General features: G+C 40.9%; 1 protein-coding gene across 1 annotated transcript in view; it reads left to right on the top strand.

The window, feature by feature from the left end:
* Positions 1–22,378, top strand: part of plxna4 (plexin A4) — a 236,378-nt gene that overhangs the window by 194,740 nt on the left and 19,260 nt on the right. Inside the window, exons 16-26 of the mRNA XM_087180100.1 lie at positions 421–588; positions 905–998; positions 3,028–3,267; positions 3,546–3,692; positions 4,560–4,794; positions 5,283–5,425; positions 7,917–8,185; positions 13,480–13,546; positions 14,644–14,790; positions 16,047–16,206; positions 19,847–19,950. Of these exons, the coding sequence (XP_087036226.1) occupies positions 421–588; positions 905–998; positions 3,028–3,267; positions 3,546–3,692; positions 4,560–4,794; positions 5,283–5,425; positions 7,917–8,185; positions 13,480–13,546; positions 14,644–14,790; positions 16,047–16,206; positions 19,847–19,950 (1,774 nt within the window). The remainder of the gene's footprint in view (positions 1–420; positions 589–904; positions 999–3,027; positions 3,268–3,545; positions 3,693–4,559; positions 4,795–5,282; positions 5,426–7,916; positions 8,186–13,479; positions 13,547–14,643; positions 14,791–16,046; positions 16,207–19,846; positions 19,951–22,378) is intronic.

Genomic DNA, 22,378 nt, shown 5'->3' with positions numbered 1-22,378 from the left:
TTTTTTCCCCACATAAACTGAAACATTGATTAAATATCCTGGGATCTATCATGACGTAAATTTTTTGATTGAAAAGCTTTAATTTTTTACTGAATTAGAAGTGACATTTTCTTAATGTATAAATCATTGGGAAAATACATAGTATTACTGTAATCCACCATTTAACACTGATCAATGCACAATTCAAAGTTCAGTCAATAAACTCTCTATCCATGTTCACTTAACCAACCATTCAGCCACCTTAAATATTAGATTATTATTGGTTTTTGAACCATTTAGTTGTCTGCATCAACAGTGATAACAACTAGGGAGATGACTCCTGAGTGACTACACAACGTAATATATTGTTCAATAGGGCTCATATATAGTAACGCTGACATATCACTTGCACACTAATGTTTCATCCTATCATGACTTTAGGAGGGGTGGCCAGTGGCTCACCTGCCGAACCCATGCTTCCCTGCACGGCTACGGAAATGTGTCTGTGTCTGTGAGCATAGACAGAGCTCATCTCCAGAGAGACCTGCGCTTTGAATATGTGGAGGATCCCACCATCACCAAGATAGAGCCTGAGTGGAGCATCTACAGGTATGGTAGAAGGGAACATTTGGGGTTAGCTAACTTTTTTGACAACAGGTTGCATGTTACTCAGCTGGTATCAGATAGTGAGGGATTCTATGGATCCTGTGGATGGAGATAAAACCACCAGAGCAGGCGCTTGTCAGAAAGAATGACAAAAATGACCAGCAAATAAGGCCAATTCACAAAAAAAAATCAAAATGTTGCCTCAGCAATCTGATCTAATGTCCATACATCAATATCACTCCCAGTGAGTAATTCATATCACCTTAATAATCTGAAGTATTCTTTTAACCTTGTTGTCAATCATTTTTCTCTCTCACAGTGGACACACCCCAGTGACAGTGACAGGAACTAACCTGGACATCATTCAGACACCACTCATCAGAGCCAAATACAATGGCCATGAGACACTCAATGTAAGTAATAACAACACAAACAATGTGATAGTAAAACCAACTGCCTTGTGGTTTATTTTTGGTAAAATTATTTTCTTTGTAGTTTTTTTTTTGTTTGTATGTATTTATGTTTGTATGTACTTATGTTTTATGTTGTTGTGTATTGTATTGTATATGTATGAGATTTCAATATTTGGAAATTTGTTTAATACGTGTTTTGTTTTGGTGCAGCAGTCAAAATAATGTAAACTGACTGACTGAATTAAATGAACAGGATGAACTATCTGCACCACCACCAGTGTTTCTAAATACCTACTATGCCTTGATAGCGAGGGAAGTCAGCCATTGTAAATGTCAGTCTTTTTTTTTTTTCTAGAGCATGACTAAATTCCTCAATGCCACTTCTAGGTAAATGGGTGAAGGAAAAACACAGAAAGGGCATAGTCAAAATCAACAGGTTGCAGTTGAATTACAAGAGAATGATGTAATTCCTCTCCATACCTTTTTAACAATAGGGACTTTTTGACACTGAACTACAAACCACAGAGATTGGCCCTTATCCAATTCTTTTATCGTCTATTCACCCTTTTACCCAAGGGAGGGTAGATAAAGCCATACAAGGATCTCTGTGATCTGATTGAAAGAAGAGGGAGTAACAAAAGGTAGTAATGCTATCTTCACGGTCTATTTGAGCATGAGCTTGCACTACGTTTAACATCTGTGCTCACATGTCCCTTTAATGGACTTTACTTTCAGCATGTACTTTTAACCAACATAAATAAAATGTGCCATTAGTTAATCTGCCCACCTCTTTCTTACGTAGCTGCGTTTTTACACTGAGTGAAAGGGAAACTGAGATGAAACAGAAAAAAAAAAAATCCAAGCGATTTCAAACAACATTGTTGCAGGAGGGACAGGCGGAGGGATTTTTCTTTTTTTCTTTTTTTTTTTTATATTGTTTACAATCACGTTCCTTCCTGCAGCAGCAGTACAGGATACATGTCAGTGATGTCCTGAAGGCCTTGCTGGATTTGTCAAGTTTGATGTTCTGGGAGCCAATTAGACTGACAGGCAATAGTTTGAGTGGCTGCATGGCAGGGGTTACTGTGGAAATGTGAAATGGCTGTGAATGAGACAGAAATGTCTTGAATAAAACCCGTGCAAGTGGTTGATTTGTCAATGCCCTGACAGATAGAGAGGAATGGAGACGTTAGAGGGATATTGAAGGGCGTGTGACATGACAATGACCAATCGGACAATCTGTCTTTGTTTACAAAGCTGACTTTGAGATGTGAAAAAAGAACAAATTTAAAGAATTTAAATCACATCACATGTCAAATGAGAGACCATGGCTATGACAAAGAATAAAAAACAAGAGTGAGACAAGACACAAAAAATGTATGAGACAGTGTAATTGAGTGGGAAAGTGGTATGGAGAAAAATGAGTGAGTGAATGAGTGTGTCACTGACAGAAGAGAAGATCACAGGGAGGAATACTGGGGCAGGGGATAAAGAAGTGATGAGAGGGTGGGGGTGTCTTTCTAGAAATGAAGGAAGGGTAAGACCCAGTTATCACTCCTGAATCTTCACTCATCAAAGCCTGATTGTGGTGAGACTGCACCGGCTCTCTAACTGCACCTCATTTTAGGGCTTTCTTTGAGGAAAACACTCCAACAGGTTCTCTTTGCACTTTCTGAAATAGAGGAGCTCCTAGTTTGAATTGAGTCTCCGAACCGATGGCTTAGTGAAATGTAAATCAGTGACTCAAAAGATTCACATTAATGACTGTTGATGCGATGACTTGGCATGTGGTAAAGTTGGTGCATTTTCAAGATCCAGTGTGATAGAGGTTGAGTTACAAGGAGGCAAATGAGGTAATAGGGAACTTTGTCATAAGTTTGGGAATGAAGTATATTGAGATCCATCCATGAAAAGTGATGTGAATGATACATATTTCTCTATAAATGTATTGTTTTTTTTTTTTTCTTCCACTAAACATTCCACTTTATTTGCAGAGGATATGCTCATTCATGAGTGTTTCTTCTCTCAGTTGTGCCAGGTACTCAGTCCTACATCCATGCTGTGTCAAGCCCCAGAGCTGCCCATCAGCCTGGCCAGACACCAAGAGGTGCCTGAACGACCCAACGAGTTTGGCTTCAAACTGGACGACGTGCAGGCTCTGATGGCACTCAACACCACCAATTTTATCTACTACCCCAATCCTGAATTTGAAGCACTCAGTGTGTCTGGGGTGCTGGAGCTTAAACCTGGGTCACCTATCATTCTAAAGGTAGGAGGATCGATATCATCCATCCATATTTACTTACGATCTAGTGTTATTATTTTTGGATGTTTGTGGAATTGTATCATGATGATACTGTATGATTTATATAGTGTGCTCTGCCTGTGCTGATCATATTCATACCCGTGTCATATCTATCACTTTGTTCAATAATTGCAGGTCATTCATGTAATTCTGCAGTATGATCAGTATAGATGTCTTCTTTGACCTCTAACCCCTCCCTTTGACACAACAATCACTAATCATGCATGACTTCTCTCCTGCAGGGGCGGAACTTCCTTCCACCAACCAACAGTGGGAACGGAAAGCTGAACTACACAGTTCTGATTGGAGAGAAACCCTGCATGTTAACGGTGTCAGAGACCCAGCTGCTCTGTGAGTCCCCCAACCTGACGGGTCGACACAAGGTCCTGGTGAGTGATACAGTGATCCACAAAGACGAGACACACACACACACACACACACACACACACACACACACACACACACACAAACCCGACAGATAGGCTGGCTATGGTTGAGAAGGCAGGCAGACCTACAAATTGACTGGCAGGTTGACAGACAGACGAACATTCCTTCTGTTGTTTTCTATCTATCTCCTCGTCCATTTCCAGACAGACTACAGCTCTAATCCAATCAGCTGTGTGGTTCCTGTTACTGCCCACAAGCAGACAAAAGACAAACAAATAAGCCTTCAATAAGAGGAATTAGGGCCCCAGCAAACTCAATAAAGATTCCATTTGTGGTTTTAAGAGGGCCCACTTTGAATAAAGCCCTTCCTGATGTTACCACCTGTATGCAGCGTCATAGAAAGAGATGGACACATTACTGTAAAACAATTAGTAGATGCACAAATAAACAGAAGTGTTTACACTCTGAAATGGCAAATCGATATGTCTGTCTGCCTGAGCTTTGATCTTTATTTTGAAGACAAAGAAATGTTTTAAAGACCTGAAAGTGATTCCCAGACGAAATATGTTTTTCCTTGAAGAATACCGTACTTCCTTCTGTGTTTGATCACTGCTTACTTCTCCCTCTCCAAGAGTCAAATTATTGAACATTTTCCAAGTGTTATTGCTGAAGTGATATTTGAATGAAGCTGCTCTCTGACTGTAGCTCTGGTACACTCAACTACTTGTCTCATCTTTTAAGTATCCACACGAGATACTAACATATGGCCCTTCTCTATGAAAACATTTCAAGGAAGTAAATGGTGCATTTATGTGTAGTACATGCATGCAGTAGTTATAATCTGCCTCTTTATCTTTCATTATCACAAGGCACGTGTGGGTGGTATCGAGTTTTCCCCAGGTGTGGTCCACATCACATCTGACAGCCCGCTCAGCAGCACTGCAATCATTGGCATTGCTGCAGCCGGAGCCCTGCTCATCCTCTTCATCGTGGTGGTGCTCATTGCCTACAAGCGCAAGTCTCGTGAGAGTGACCTGACCTTGAAGAGGCTGCAAATGCAGATGGACAACCTGGAGTCACGTGTGGCTCTGGAGTGCAAAGAGGGTAAGAGGCTGGTGCTGATGTACAGTAGGATAGATCCGGTTTTATACCTTGGAAATGTTGTGAACCTTTTGAATTATTTATTTACTCTGCTTCGTTCAGATCAAAATGTCAAATGTCACCATCTTTGTCTTTTCTATTTATAACTCTGTTAATAATTCTAACAGTTGATTATGTTTGTGTGAAGCTAATCAAGTATGACAAAAATAAAAGTGGCATTTGCAGAGTAATGATGAATAAATTGATGTGGCAAACAGTTTTATGTTATTAAGTTTTGCTAGCATCCAGTGCTGCCACTATGGCCATCTTTTTATATTTATATGTATAAGAAACTGATTAAATGAGTATCTAACTGAGGCAGGTTAACTTATTATCTATTTGAGATTATAGGTGCATAAAAATACTATCATAAGTTAATCATTTTGATATATGTAAAAAAAAAAAAAAAAAGATAAAAAATAAGTAGTTTGTGTATGTGTTGCATCCATCAGCTTTTGCAGAGCTCCAGACAGACATCCATGAGCTGACCAGTGATCTGGATGGTGCAGGAATCCCTTTCTTGGATTACAGGACCTACACCATGAGGGTCCTCTTCCCAGGCATCGAGGAACATCCTGTACTGAGAGACCTGGAGGTATGGTAGAGCATCTCACAGATATTCAAATTTCATTACAAAACAAGTTCCCTATTTGGTCAGTTTCTTTTTTAAGTGAAGGGACACCTTGTAGTTTGAGAAAACAGTGCTCTGTTGAAATGGCTTACATTCTGCAGGTGTATGAGTGTGGAGATCTTTTTACGTAAGGATTTAAATTCAGGTTCTGCACCAACATGCTTGAGGACAGATATTTACAGCATTTCCCCCAAATAGGAAGTCCATCAGTTGTGTGGGGACAGATATAAGAGTTATGTTCCCTACTACATTGTGTTTTTAATAGTGTAAATAGCACTAGCGTGTGTGTACCTGTTCTTCAGTCTCAATCAAATTACAATCGCAATGCAATTAGCCTTATTTGAATGAAATGTAAAATGAGCAAATTAACATTGTGGTGGGTCACAGTAGGTGAAATTGACGCCGATGTTGTTTGTGTTGCTGTCTGGTAAACAAAATCCCTTTGACGACCGACCACCACACTTTTTCAAAAACAAACAAGGCAGCCCTCAAATCAGGAGCACACTCTCATTAATAACTAAGGATATGAGATGCTGCACCGTTTTCTCTCTCCACCTCAAAAACAAATTAAAATTCAATCAGAGGGAGAAAAGCAAAAGAAAAAAAATCATTTATCAGTCATTTATCCCTCGTGGTGACATTGATAGACAGCCGTAATTGAGCAGGTCGTCTTGTTCCATTAAAAGAATGATGGACCCCCATTTCACTGCCCTCAGGCTTGGCCACTCTATCCCTGATGAAAATTTCCCAGTAATAAGCAATATTAATTATGTTTTAATTGGTATAAATGTCTAACTGTATGAGGAGTATAATGTGGAATAGGAGCCTAATGAAGAAAGCAGCAGGCTTGTCTTAGGCGGGTGATAGCTGCTTAATTGTTATTGATGTGTCGGAGAATTTAAAGTCAAGTTTTTGACTGTGTAGCTGGAGACGGTTAGAAATAGCACAGGTGATGGAAAGTCTGTCTAGGTTTAGTGAATCCATGGGAAGTTTACTCAGTGATGAAATATTTAACTTCCTAGGCACTCAGTTAAAGTGAGAATTACATACAAAAAGATATTAAAATATAGTCTGGCATGTGTCACCTCACTAGAGTCTGCCTTTTGACATTTTATTTGTTCCTTGTAACCGTTAAGGTTTATTCTTAGCAGTCAAAATCACTTCCTTTCCCTCTATTTTTCAACGATTTCACTTTACACAGAATCCCATTTTGCTTTCTGCTTTTGTATGATTTTTTTTCCTGCTATTATATTTCCCACTTCCCTCTTGATCTTTACGGAAACAATTCAGTTTCAGCAGTCCTTGTCATTTTACTGCTCCACCTGTCAACTCAAATATTAAAGGGTTCCCATGGAGATTGTGTGTAGGTCAGGTCATTTTTCTGTTTTTATGCACTGTCTCTCTATAATCCTAAGAGACAAGTTAAAACATACTGTGTTATTGTACTGCACAATATATTTGTCGGGTCTTGAACACATAAAATGTTCACTGTACATTGGGGTTTATACAAAAGAAGGCTGAAAACATGAACATGTACACACACGGTTCAGAGTTTTCCCAGATTTCCATGTGTGCCTGTATTCACACACTCACATACTGCACATGGACAAAAAAAGCAAGTGCTAAAACACACGTGCAAACACAAACGCTGTACACATCTTGTCAAGTGGTATGAAATTAGACTTGCAACTTAACAATAGCTCCCGGCAGATTACAAGGGGCTCCTCCAGGAAAGGTAAAAAGACAGAACATATGCTGGTTGACAGCTGCATTGGGCGCAAAGAGATGCTGTCTTAGCACGAGTGCGCTTGACAGATTAAAAAAAAAAACACGAAACATAATCTCCATAGGTGCTATATATGAAAAAAAAATAAGACAAGCATGTGCGGCAAGTGACTAGTATAAATGGTGCAGGGACAATCTGGGCTCAGACGAGGGGAATTCACATCACTGCACTCCCTTTCAACTTGCATTAGTGTGGAACACAGCACCATCAAAGTAATAAACATTCCCTCCAGAGGCTTAGTGTTTTCCTGTCTTTACTCTCAACCTTCACACTAAACGTAACAAAGGCTGGATGTTGTTAAACTCCTCGTCTGCACAGATTCTTCCTTTTTCTTTCTATCTTTCTGTTTCTTACTGCTTTATAAACTTGTTCTGAAAATAATATTTATTATGAGTATATAGTAATTTAAACCTGTTTTTACAGGTATCCTGATGTTACTCTAATTACTGTCATAAATAAACCATTTGATCAACTAGGTAGGCAGATAGCTAATATTACATTCAAATGAACCTATGACTTATTAGGTTTACATGTCATTGCCATGAATGGCATATAGACCTATGTCATTGATTCTAAAGATTTTGCGTGACATAGAATCTGTACTTTTTCCCTTTTTTGTTATTTTTAATGTGTTCCAGTCAAGTGAACATTTCTTCTGTTTCCTCATAGGTGCCTGGCTACCGCCAAGAGCAAGTAGAAAAGGGACTGAAGCTCTTCGGCCAGCTCATTAACAACAAGGTCTTCCTGCTGTGTTTTATTCGCACACTGGAGGCCCAGCGTGGTTTCTCCATGAGGGACCGGGGCAACGTGGCCTCACTTATAATGACAGTGCTGCAGAGCAAGTTGGAGTATGCCACTGATGTCCTAAAGCACCTCCTGTCTGACCTCATAGACCGCAACCTTGAGAGCAAGAACCACCCCAAACTGCTGCTCCGCAGGTAGGAAACAGACACAAGAAAGGTTAACTTTACTGCTGTTACTGTCTTACAAGTAGCTGGTAGTGACAGTTTTTGATGTAGTTGCTTTGCTGCATATTCTGGACCAAAAAGGTGCTGTCTAAGCCATCTTCCTTTTTTGTTAATCTTTCTAATATAAAGTCAGAGCTCCTACACTAAATGTTGAAACACCGACCAGCTTCCACACATTCAACTTCTCTAAAATAAGGGATGTATTGTGCTTGGCGTGGGATAGATATAAAAGGTTTGTACTGCTTATGTAAACCCTTTACTATCAAGGACTGGATATGCTACTCAGTGTTCCCTATCTGTGACATGTTTGGATTAACTCGCGTGACCTTGAATTGCTGGCTCTGTCTCAGAGACACCAGAGTGCATTGCCATGCACATCATTAGCAAAATAATTATGATTAATTAGCAGGGAATCCAATTTCAAATAGCTCAAGAGGAAAAAAATACTCATTTATGAAAAAAAGGGAGAGAGTGAAACTGTGAAAAGCTCGCACTCTGGCACAATCACAATCCTCCCTTGGATTTGAAGTCAAAGCTTTAATGGCATGCACTTGAACACAGCACTGTATGTGATTATGCTTCCTGCCCACGGTGTTTGGTAAATGTGATGATTATGGTTACTTGAATGAACCGGCTTCCTTGCAGCTGTTGGGTGCATGCATGTCTATACATGTAAGCACATTGCATTGTATGTTGTTTTGTTTGAGGGTTGTCAGTCAAGTCTTGAAAACCCCCGATGATTTGAGAGGCATGTTTCAAATTAATTTGTCCGTCTCATTTCGATTAAAATTCTGATTCTCCCTCCGGCTAAAAACAAACAAAAAAAAAAAAAACATCTCTGCCAGTGAAGAGACACACATAAACAGGACAAGCATATGCAGAGAGGACTGAAATGAAGGCTGTTCATCATACCGTCCAGAAGACAGTGCACATATTCACCTCATGAAAACCTGTTTAGACTCTACTTGGTGATGCAGAGAGATTAATGCTGTCCAGGCAGGAGGCATGATTAATTGCAGCCAGAGCTCACTGAGCATGGTGCAGCCACTAAACAATGGAGTAACCGCTGATCCTGGCAGTAGATACAACATAAGAGATGGCGCATTCAGCAGAGACAGGGAGAGGTAGTCAAGGACAGTGGAGACGCTCAAAGCTGTGTCACCCAGTGAGGAAAGCTGACTACTGGGGCATGGAGGCTGGTAGTGAGATCAGCTCTTTGATCACTGATCATACATGTCACCAGAGCCTTGTAAGTGCTACACACAGATATCGTTGGCTTATCTCATGTCACACTTTGATTTGATTGTGAATTTAGGATGAGATTTTCAAGGAAACAGTTGAACTGCTGCAGGGGACTGACCAACAACTGTTCTTTTAAACACAGTCCAAATACAACACATCGTCTTCTATCACATTCTTTTTCCACATTCCTTCTCTTCTTCTGCCTCTTGCTTGTCATCAAGGGAGAGAGAGAGGGAAAACCTAGGGAAAACCTGGGGAAAACGCCATCTCAGTCAGCCAGCACTCGAGGCGGAGCACATGTTTACAACCAATGCATGCCCAGTTTGATTGCCCATTTGTCATACACACGGTTGTGATGGGCACATATCAGACTGTCTTCATCTCATTCTTCCTCCTCGGATGTGCTTATTAGTCTTTCAGCATCCCAGCATGCATTTCAGATGTGATGAGGCAGTGGGAGCGAGCTACGCCACCCCATAGTGTGGGCTGACTGGCGTGTCCTTGGATAGCAGCTGAAAATAGCCCAGATACACAGAAACAAGGCTGTGAAGATGAAGCCTAATCTGGTCTAGGAAAGATAGCACCCCTCCCTCTCTCTCTTTAATTCTGTCTTTCTCTTCTCTCTTTCTTTCTTTCACAATGTTTGCTCATTTTATGTGTTTCCCCTCCACTGCTCTCATCCTCTGTTTGCTCTCAGTTCTGTTGCTTCTGCCACTTGTGTCACGCTGCCGCTATCTTTATCGCTTTCTCTCTTCTACTCTCTCTCTCAATCTATATTCCAGGCTCTCCCTACCCTCCTCTTCCCCATCCTCTGTTTTCTTGATTGCCAAATCAATGCTTAAAGTGCATGAGCAGGGTGCCTCTGGCTACCCACTGCCTCCTCTTCCAAGAAATCTGTGTATGTGTGTGGACATGTGTGTGTCTGTTTCCTCTCTCTCCACACACAAACACACATCCTTCCATCTGTCCCATCTCAACCTGTGCTGAAGCACTACCACCAGGCAAGCTAACTAACGAGAGCCTTCCGCAACCATCTGTCACATTCCTCGCTGCATTCTCCTCCTTTAACTCCTCTCATCCCTCCATTTCTCCATCTCTCTCTCCCTCCCCTCACCACCATGCCGCCTGCCCATCATGCAGAGTTAAAACAGCCTTTCCAGTGCCTTAAATTTTGTTTGGCTGTAGTCGATGCGTCAAAATAACAGTTTTGATATCGGTCAAGAGATGAAAGCACAATATGTTCTCGTGTTGATCACAACCTTGCTTTGGCTCCAGCACGGACACACAATCATCACACAGAGCTAAACGTCTCCTCCTTTAACTATGAGGATAATCACTGTTAAAAGATTTGTGTTTGTTTGTGTGAGAGCAATAGATGGAATAACTGTCGGTGTCAGCAGCTAGCCGTCACTGTGATACTCTGTCATCAGGAGCCAGACAGGGAAATGGAAATTATTTCTGACTTCAAGCTTTAACATGTGACTGAAACCAGGTGAGATTCTCAGGCCCAGCTGGATGTTTGATTGAAACAACTTCCATCGCTGCTTTTTGCAAAAAAAGAACCTTAAGTGACTTTTTTTTCCCTCTAACCACTCTGGTTTTATGTTTGAGAAAATAACTTGATATTTATGATTGATCTCAAAGACACAATTAAAGGGCCTCTTATTAAAGACAGTATGTTGTCAATTGATGAAATAATGGCGAAAGAATTTTGATGATTGATAAACTGTCTGAGTCATCTGTCAGACAAAACAGCTAAACATTCTCTGGTTCCAGCTTTTTAAATGTGTGAAATTGTCCGTTAGACAAAATAAGCAATTTATGATTGGTTCTTTTGTGGGAAATTGTCGTTTGAATTTGTCACTTCTTACCATTAATCTGCAAATTAACTGCAAATAATAGAAAATGAGTTGCTGCCTTATTATTCTGATGCAGCGAGGGATCATTTGAAACCAAATAAATATCAGCAAAGGAAAGAAAGGCAGTTTGATTTGATTAGATGGGGAGAAGAGCAGGATTACATAGAATTTTGTTGTGGCTTTCTTGATTCAGATTTTATGTTCACATCACATCAGTTTTCCAGAAAGTCTTACGTGCCCATTTCATACAGATGCACAAAAACATGTGTGATGAAACACGGATTCCCTTCAACCCTACCTCAGCAATCATGTGAAAATAAGCACTGCCAGGTTCCCTCTGCTCTAGATCATCTCAATGCCCACTGCACCTCTGACTGGCTGCCAAGTAGGCAAGCCTGACCATGCCAACACGTCACAGAACATTTCATTGCATTAACCCAAACTTAGGCTGATTTGTGTTTTGAATAGCAGCTGAGGAGAGGTTTGGAAGAAGATAGTTTGGAAGTTGTAATACCAAACGCTCATGTTAGATCATAAAGCTCGATCACATCGCTATTTTTATCCTTGTTCCCAATAGACTGGCCTGTGCCAAGACTTCTTATTACTGCAGGGCTGGCACCCACTTCCAAGAGTACACACACACACACACACACACACACGCACACAATAAACACTAGTCAGCAGAGATATTAATTTCTGAACACATACACAGTGGGATTAATTTGTGCTTTTGCATGCTAGCCTTAAAATAGCCTCACACTTGTCCAGTTACACAAACACACACAAAAGCACTATCTATTGGAAGCGAGTAAGGAAAAGGAAGTTGAAGAAGAAAAAAGGGAAGGCTAGACTCAGTCAACCATTTCTTCTTGTTCTTTTTTCATTTTCCTTTTTCATTGATCCCTCCTTCCTTCCCCGTATACCACCCGCTTTCTCCATGCTCCTTTTATCCCTTTGATAGGCTACATTTGTGGAAATAGAAAAAGAGAATTTGGAAGTGTGTATGATTACAAGATCCAGGATGGGGCAGCCAGAGGGAGGGAGGAAGACAGCAAGGACACTTGAAAGAAAAGATGAAAAGTGACCTTGTTGACCCTTGGATCTGTGGACGGAGGAGGGGCGAGAGGGGCGGCAAAATAAAAGTGCGGGCACAGTGTGAGGCAGGAAGTTAATCCCCCCCAGGTGTTGTGCCAGTGTTGGCAGGGGGTGCCAGGCCAGCCTACTGGCAGAGCAGACATCGAGCCCCCCTCCCTCACGCCTCAGTGTGCAGCCCCTTAAAGAGGCTGAATACTAAGGGGTGGGAGGGCTGCAGGTGGCAGCCGAAAACACTCGGGACAAAACCTATGTGCACGCGTGCGCGCGCACAGACACAGGCACAACGGACACTAATCCTGAAATATTGATGCCTATGGTAGTTGCTCATTGAAAGCAGAGGGAGGGGTGTGCGGGGGTGTGTGTGTTTGAGGTGTTCTGACAGATTACCCACACACCCCTGCTGCTGGCCAAGAAGGTTCCTGTCAAAGGATATCCGATCCTCGCCTCTCCCCCCTTTCCCCCTCGCCACCACCGCTGTTGTTATTATGTATGCATATTAGTCATTCACACGGGATCATTCACACTGTTGGCCCGGGTCAACACATACACACAGACTGACACACACACAAACGCAGACACACACCATTTTGCCACACCAGTGAAGCATGGATGCCAGGCGGAGAAAGAGAGGGAGATGTATTCATTCACTTTCTATTGTGCACGGATCGAGTGTTAGTCCAGTGAATAGGCTAGGGAGCGCTTGATAATGAGGCCAGTGTTATTACAGAGCCGCTCCAGCCCCTAACGACATCAATCCACGGGGATCAAATAAGGGCTTTTAATTGCTTTGCCTCATATTAAAATCCCCGCCACCATAGGCAAGCTGCCCTTGGCGTGCCTGAGCATAAAAGCCAGCTGAAAGATTGTCTGAAAGGCCATCATATAGCATGTGCAAAGGCTCTCTCGATTCATGTCTTTGCAATTATGTTTGTGTAACGAAAGCCTATTCATTAGCAGCGGTCACCAATTTTAGCAGAATGTTTGATGATGGTGTCGAATATTTGTGATGGTAATAAGAGTGTGGGGGATCATATGTTCATTATATGCTTTGCGTCTGTCTGTTTGCAGGACTGAGTCTGTAGCAGAGAAAATGCTGACCAACTGGTTTACGTTCCTCCTCTACAAGTTTCTGAAGGTAATTCCATAAATGTTTTTTAACTATCCTGAAGATTTTAAACTTCTGGGGGAAAAAGTTTTTTAGTTTTAGCCTCAGTCACGTGCATTATTTCAGTGTAGATCTCATGGTGAAATCACTGTCATCTCACTGCTGGCGTCACTGATAGTTAATGGTGATGTTTTTTACTTAAATTTCTTAAAACTGAGTGGATACAAGAGTAATTGAGCATGTCGGAAATCCATTCATTGTACATGCATTTTTTATGCCCTGAAGGTTTTCTTAATTGTAGTAATGCAGACTTTGCATCATAGCAGACCTGTATGTTTGGTAAACATTAATGAACCTAACTAGACTACAGGGCATATAATCGATTCATGTTCTGGGCTTCCAATCAAAAAATGTTACTTCCACAACATTCAAAAAGTATTTTTGCAACTGCTAGTCTTGATTAAAAACAAGTCATCCTTCCTTAATTGTTCCTAAAGGTTTATCATCTGTTTGAGAATCAATCATTATATTATAACCAGGATCTATGCTAACATGCCAGTGTGCCATAGAAGAAGTACTTTTTACTTCATAGGACACCAATATTCACCAAAAGTAAAACCACCACTCCTCTCTAGCCTTGAGTCGAGAAAATTTCAGCGTCATCCTGTTTTTCTCCTCTATCCGTCGACCCATCCCTTCACTGCAGCTGGAAGGAGAATAAAAAATGACAGAAGGCCAATCTTTTCAGTTTGATAAACAGCAGTGTTTTTAGGGCAGGAAGACGGGGGTGGCTTTTATGGCATTTTTCACAGTTTATCCGTCAAACCTTTCCCAAACTCTGCTTCATTTCAGCAAAGTTTATGTATCCATAGGTGGTACAATTTTCTTTAATTTAGGGGAACGATAGAGTTTGGGACATAGTGTTAGATAAGTCTTGCTCAGCAACTTTGGAGGCGAAGCAGTTTGGAAAAAAACATTTGATAAAGCAACTACAACATTCTAGATAGATATTTTCTCAGAAATTATTAAACTATGCTGTTAGCGAGTTGACTGCAGAAATGGCTTCAAAGTTTTCTCACTCCCTCCAAACTTTTTGTCTGTTCCTCTCTCTTCAAATCTCTTTTCAGGAGTGTGCAGGCGAGCCTCTCTTCTCCCTCTTCTGTGCCATCAAGCAGCAGATGGAGAAAGGCCCCATTGACTCCATCACAGGAGAGGCGCGCTACTCGCTCAGTGAGGACAAGCTCATCAGACAACAGATTGACTACAAGACGCTGGTAAGGGGTTCACCTGCCCAGGGGTCCTTGGGCTAAAAGGGCTAAAAGGGGGACACTTAATATGCTTTCAGGGACAAGACGAGAGAAAAAGGGTGGTTATGGGTTGTCGGTCATGAGATGTGCAACGGGACATAAAGTTGTCGCTGTTACGCTTGACATGCAAGGGGCACAGGAGTGGCGACCTCACTTCCTGTTGAGACTGGAGCTGTCAAAGAAAAGAGCAGGGCTCCGGGATGAGGAGGAAGGAAAGAGATTATGCATGTGTATATGTCTGCACAAGCAGAGAGACGATAAAAGCCTGTCCTTCTGGAACCTCTCATTTATTCCCAGAGTCTGTCTGTTGTTGTCCTCTCTCCGCTGTGATGTGTTAGTTTCAGCAGGGGAAACTCAGATGCTGTTTAGTCGTTCCGTCTTTCTTTTCATGTGTCACATCCATTTGTAGTCTACATCCTGAGAGCGCTGATTTGCATACTCTGTCAAATGTCCATGGTGAACTGTGATGGGGAAAAACATCCTAGAAATTTGCTTCAGGTTTAGCCTTTTGCAACAGAATCTCCAAAACTCCATTCACTATCACATTTCCCACAAGGTGGACATGTTAATACACTTAGAATATTAAAATGAAAGCTTGATTTGCATATATATATATATATATATATATATATATATATATATATATATATATATATATATATATATATGCATGTACGTATATGTATATTTATATGGGATAGTGCATGCATAAAAGATTAAGCATTTATCCTCTCATTTATAATATGTGTATTTGTGCCCACCTTGTAATTCAGGTATTTCCACCAACACCAGAAGGCAATACTGACAGAACTGATGAATATGATAATAATATTATAATTAGCTTGTTTACTGCTAATCAATTCAGATAGAAGTTTCCCTGGTGAACGATCTTTTCTTTTGCTGCAATTCTCAGACCCTTTGGCAAGCAGAAAATCACTGCAGTTCCACTGAGTACCAAGCTACAGTGCAATCAACCTTATTAATATAAAACACACAAACCTCAACCAGCACGCATTTTATATATAGAACGTGTTATCCTCTGATCAACCTGGAAAATGTCCAAAGATGTAACTTTTCTTTTCTGTTACAGTTACAGCAAATATTGCAAGAAATCTTACCTATATGACCAGAAAGAAGCCGTCTTTAAAAATAACAAAAGTGAACACACACCTTGCAGCTAGTTTCACCTCACAGTGGCAGCCTTGTGCATATTTCTGCTACAGGTGGTGAACTGCATCCATCCGGAGAATGAGAAGAGCCCAGAGATCCAGGTTAAAGTTTTGAACTGTGACACCATCAGCCAGGTGAAGGAGAAGATCCTGGATGCCATCTACAAGAACGTCCCACACTCACACCGCCTAAAGGCCTCTGACATGGACCTGGGTATGAGTTTTTGTCTTGTTGTATATTGAATAATAATGTTTAAAAAGGAGGCAAACAGTCATCTTTGGGATTCAACTTACTGGAACATTTTGTTTACGATGCAGAGTAAGACAAATGAAATGACTGCTTGAGTTTTGCCCTTCTTCATATATTTTACAGCTGATAATAGGACATTTATAATTCCACTTTTCAGGGTTGTAGTTCATGAGAGGTTTTACTCTTGTATATATATTGTACAGCTTGTCAAAACATTTCTATCCATTCAGTGTTTCCTACCCATGTGCCTTGAGAAAAACAGACTGAACTCAGACGCCCATTGATTTTTCCAAAGGCTTCCCCACCCCACCCAGCCCTTCTTAAAAAGTACAAGTCCTCTTAGATATAGAGAGGTAGCTTTCTTTTCAACCTCGAGAGAGTTGACTTCCTGGCTCTGTTGGCTCAGATGTTTGAGTCCGGTCTCTCCCCTCCCCAAACTTCCCATCGATCGACTCTCTTGTTGACTGGTGTCTGAGTCAGATGATTGATCAGCTAATCAATTGAGACGCTCAGTGATGTCTTCCCTACCAAATCCTTTTTCTTTCTTTCTCTCTCTTTCTTTCTATCTTTCTTTCTTTTTCTTTTTCTTTCTTTCTTTCTGAGTAAGATAGTATGTGTAGGAAGGACTTGATTTGGCTCTCTATATGAATACAGGCCCTTATTGCCACTGATGACATCTATTGGCAGCTACAGTATGTAGTTATTTTCCCTGGGTTATATAATTATATTTCAACATGAGTCTAATATATTTGCAAATTACTTTAATGTACAGTGATATACCTTCTCTGCAAGATATCTAGTGATCAAGGGTTTTGGTGGGTCTGTGTGTCTGTGTGTGTGTGTGTGTGTGTGTGTGTGTGTTTGTGTGTGTGTGTGCGCGCATAACAGTGTTATCCATGATTGTTTGTCTGCCAATACCTACAGGCTGTCTCTTCAACGTGCACTGTGCTTTTTATGGTTTAATATTGCCAGATGGATTTTCCAAGCCCCTGTTGTGTGTTCGGAATAGCATATTTATAACCAACCCCAGATCTAAGATGGGCTGAGTGCGTACCGTAGGGAATCTGACTGTGATAGCTAAGTGAAGAGATTGGTTTAGCCTTTTGACGACACTCCTGGATAAAATTGTTTCATGGCCCCCCTTTGGGCAGGACGTGTTGTTCTATTATTGTTTTATTACAAAAGGGAAAATTGTCAGAAGTAGCTGGTCACTCGCTCTGTATGTTTGTGATTGTGAGTATGAAAGAGAGAATGAGTAAATGCAAGCTCAGAAGAAAACATGTGCGTGAAATTAAATGTTGTTTTTCCGTGCTATATTTACAGTATGTTTCTGCACAGATTAGAGGAATGTCCTTTCTTAATCATGAGTCCATGAGCAGACTGAGAGCATGTTTGACATATCCTTTCACACATGTAGTTTTTTTTATTATTATTTCTTGGTCTTGTGGTGTTTATGTTGATTTATTGTTTTGTTATTTTGACACACTTTTTAATTTGAAGAGAGGAGCTCTACGTACACAGGTGATACCAGCGGCTCTTATGATTTCTGACACACACCCTCACACATACAAACACATATACACGGACTGATAGCAATGGCTGATAAGGATAATGGGATTGTGGCAGGCCTGTCCTGAGACGGATTGGCCAGGAGTGTTGTTATCCCAGGTATTGTTTTTAATTCCCCTCTGCTGCAATTCACAGTCCTCCACAGGGCACCAGAGGAGATAGGGCCTGAGAACAAAGAAACCAGGCCCTGTGTCTGTGTCTTTGTGTCTTTGTGTCACTGTGTGTGCGTGACGCCAGTAGCAAATGTGTGTCATGCATCTCTGTGGAATACAACAGTCACCTTCAGCCTTTCTCTTCACCATGAGCTTCCATACATTCCCCAAAGCCCTTATCTCCTTAGCTGTGTTTGAGTCCACAAAGCAAGTCCACACACACACACACACACACACACAAACTGTTGTGTTGCTGTTGTCTTCCTACTGAGTAGAGACCACTGGATTTGGGAATCAGATTAATCTCAGTTTGCTCTGGTTTCACACCAAGTTTATTCTTTTATTTATTCCTTTTTCTCTTCATTTCTTCATCTGTTTACTGAGCCTTAACTGGAGACGGGGGCTCATTTGCATCTTTATGGGAAGATGTACTGTATAGACAAAAACAACAGGAGGATCTTTATTTCCTGCAGATTTTTCAGATGCTAACACAATTCTGGTCGATCCTCCAAAGACAGGCCTCATCATACACCACAGTGATTGCTGCTTTGTTTTCCTGTTTGTGATCAGGATAGGAGATGACAGTGGCCGACACAAGTGGGAAACACAGCAAGGAGCGCCGAGACAATAACGTATTCATACAGCACATGATGTCTACAAAAAGAAAGGAGGAATCATGTGCTTGTTTGTTTTTGAGATGGCTTTCCTCTTTCACTTATGATAATGTTGCTAAGGTATTGTGAGATGTTTATATCAAATCCTTCGGTTTGTTTTGTGCCGATGTTGGAAGCCTGGTGTATATGTAGTGTAGATGTAATTTGGTTGTAAGGTCATGTAAATGCCGTCCTCTTGTTTAAATGAAAGACACTGTCATGTGCAGTGGAAGTTGCTTGTTGAAAAGTATGGAAATTAGGTGATCTGCAGTCTTTGAGTATAGATGTTGTTTCATATTTGCAGCTCACTAGTTTCTTCATTTAGTGTTGGGGTGGCTCTGAGTCTGGTCTGCTTTTACCAAAGCTCCCAGCAATAACAATAAGAGCACCTTGACAGGGGTCTTAGAGCAGTGGAAAGGGCTTTGACAAGAGGAGAGCAGAGACCTGTGGTGTCTTCAGAGAGCACAGCATAAGGGCCTGTGCTGCTGATGGAAAAGGAAGTGGACGAGCCCTGAGCATACAGCTGTAATCGCACCCATCGATCGCATCAGTGAAAGAGATTGAAAGGAGAAAAGAGGGGGGAGCTTCATTCTAAAAAAAAAAAAAAAAAAAAAAAAAAAAAGTAAAGTGGGTGATTAATTTAACTGGCCTCTTGTTACTGTCTCTCATGTGTGCGATTGCTCTTTTGGTTCTACATCTCTTTTCCAATATGAAATGATTGTTCTGAAGAAAGCAAAGAAAAAGTTCAATAGATGAAGATGGAGATAGTGGCAACTCGTTTTCTAAAAAGGCGCACTGATTAGAAAAGAGTGACGCTTTCTTCTGCTTTTTTTTTTCTATGTTGTTAATATTGTTCATGTTTTTATCTAAGCCAACACACAATCTAACACAACACTATTTATTTTACATTATAACTTAAATGTATTAATTGCCACTGCAAACATACTCTTGAGATTTTAGAACTGTTTATCCATCTTAATTCTTGTTGTTGTGGCTAATAAACTGAAAAACACAACCGTCTCCTAAAAGTGAAAACCCAACTGTAGCACAACCACCGAAATCTATCAATTCTATCCCAAAAGCATGTCAGGACCCCAAAGATGGCAAGGTTTTGAGATCTGACAGATGCACAGAAAAAGGGCAAAAACGGATCAAACAAATAAGGATATGGATGGATATATGGAGTGTACCATACTGACCATTTTGATTTGTTTTTATTTTTTTCTCCAGAGTGGCGCCAGGGTAGAGGACAGCGCATGATCCTGCAGGACGAGGATGTCACCACTAAGATTGAAGGTGACTGGAAGAGACTGAACATGTTGGCTCATTATCAGGTACGGCTGTTACTGTATGTTTTTAAATGTGGACAACCTGCATTAAACTGATTCATAACTGTAACAAAACTTTAAAGTATGTTTTCTTTTAGGTTTGTGTTTGTCTGTGAGCTGTGCACCCATTGTATGCAAGTTTCAAAAGAAATCTTTGAATTAACATTGACAGAAATGTGTTGGAGACGTTAATAACATTTCAAAGTTAGAAGTTTTAGAAATCCAAAGGGTTTGTAAAGTTTTAGATCTCACAAAGAAAGAAATAATAATAAAAAAGATAGCTATCTTCAAAGACGTCTGTCTGGAGCTTGTAATTGATAGATTACATCTTTTATTTGAAGAGATTCACATGTTCTTTATTTAAAGAAAGGTACGGTTGTTTTCATCCTATTTCCACAGCAAATATACACAAACACAACGCTGAAATGTGTCTCTCGCACATTAAGAAAGCATTTTCACACTAAACACAAAGGCCTGATAATAAGTGTTGGACTTTTCTTTGGTGTTTTACTTTCCTACCTCTCTCTCTACTTTACCACCCATTGTCCCTCTGTTTACTATATATGTATCTGTTTTTGATGCCCTCTCAGCTCACCTCCACATTTTTGTCATAAACTCCAAAATTATGTAAGTGACAATTTGGTCAAAGGACTTTTCTAGCCATGTAGTTGTGCAAGTCCTTGACTGACAGGAACACCATATACACACCAAAACCACAAGATGGGTGGGAATGAAGCAGAGTGAGACAGGGAAGTGACCGACAACACAGCGACACCTGGAATTTGTCCCTTATGTGTGGAGAGAGCTTGAGATAAAATCTAATGTGTCATCAAATGTCATCTACTTTCTTAAGTGGATTAGTGTTCAAAACGTACAATAGAGACACATGAGGTATTATATGCTCGCACACATACTGTTTGTAGAGTTCATAGTACAAGGAAAGATCTGAATATACACATTTATTAACAGGTAGTCAAATGGAAACAAATGCACAAAATCTTTCTCACTCATTAAATACACAAATGCTTTCATGCAGAGTGGCAGACAAACACATTATGGAAGGTGTTTTGTGCGTCATGAGGAGTGACTATCCATCATGCTAACCACAATGAGTCCGGTTGATAAAACATGCCTGCTTTGTCAACATGGTGTCCAGTAGCTAAGCAAGCAGCCGCTGTCCCCACCAAGCGCAAGTGCGTGTTGCCAAATTAAATGTCAGTGGCAGCAAGTGTCAACAGGCTTGGAGTACGAGGCGCTGGTGGAATGGATTAGGGAACTGATTCGAATCAGAGATAAGATAATGAAGACAGAAGTTAATTCATTTTTTCAGGCCCAGTAATAAGGGCGCCTTATCTTTGACAGACCAAAAAAAAAAAAATCACTCCCATCCACTCAAAATTTGTCAGGAGGCCAAGCAAAGAGTGAGGAAGGGAGGGGACACCAAAAACACATTCAGTCCTCATTCAAGGGCATCTGCAGTTTCACACTTGGCATTTCCACTCTGGTTTTTATGTCTTTATTTCACTGAATGTTGTGGTTTCAGTTTAAAAGAGTTAAATCTATGCATAATTTCCTTGACGATCTTGTGCTGCTATATTTGGTCCAGGAATGTCCTCCAGACATGTTATCTCAGTACTGTTTGTCTCATTAAAATAAGTACAGAATAATAAGTAGTAGAATAATATGGCCGACCAGACACTGAATAGAGACATGTGCTTTCCTTTATTAAACTAATCTGGTTTGATCTGCCACTAGCCAATCTCACCCACTCAGTCTGCCTTTGCATTACAAACTGAGGGAAAAGTTAGATTTCTTGTTCAGGAAAACATCACATAGTAGCTACAAGCTAAAAAGCAAAAATGTGGCATTTGCCATATCAGATCTTTGTGTCCCATAATGAGAGACATTTCTCTCCTCCTCCTCTCTTTCAGGAAACTGTGTTCCACTTTCTGCCTTTATCCTCTCTTCCAAATGTTATTTCCCCAAATGCCACTCCTCCTTTTCTCATTTCATTATGTTCCATTGTGCGTTGCTCGTTTTATATCTATTCAACATATAAGAGCAGTGATCAGGGCACATGCTTAAGGGTGCTGGAGAGTTAGGGGGCTCCCCACAAAGGAATAACAAGATCTTCCCTCTGGGCCTCCTGCTTACAATGATATAAACATATTATGCATAAGGAGCAGATTGAGTGACTGGGTGAAATAATGATACAATCCTAATAAGGCTCCGGCTCACACACACATTCACACCCACACATAAACGTACAAAAGGCCCCTGGTCCTTATTCCCTGTCCCATCCACCCACACTATGATAGAGATCACTTCAATTAACCCTCCCTTCCCCTGCAGCACGGGCAGCCAGATTATGCAGAATAGGGGTAGGCTGTGTGTGTGTGTGCGTGCGTGCGTGCGTGCGTGCGTGCGTGCGTGC

Source organism: Seriola lalandi, unplaced genomic scaffold, assembly GCF_002814215.2.
Source record: "Seriola lalandi dorsalis isolate HSWRI2012SDOR001 ecotype SW California unplaced genomic scaffold, Sedor1 jcf7180002054889, whole genome shotgun sequence".
In the NCBI taxonomy this organism is placed as follows: domain Eukaryota; kingdom Metazoa; phylum Chordata; class Actinopteri; order Carangiformes; family Carangidae; genus Seriola; species Seriola lalandi.
Note: the sequence above shows the minus strand (reverse complement) of the source record. Positions and strands in the feature narration are given on the sequence as shown.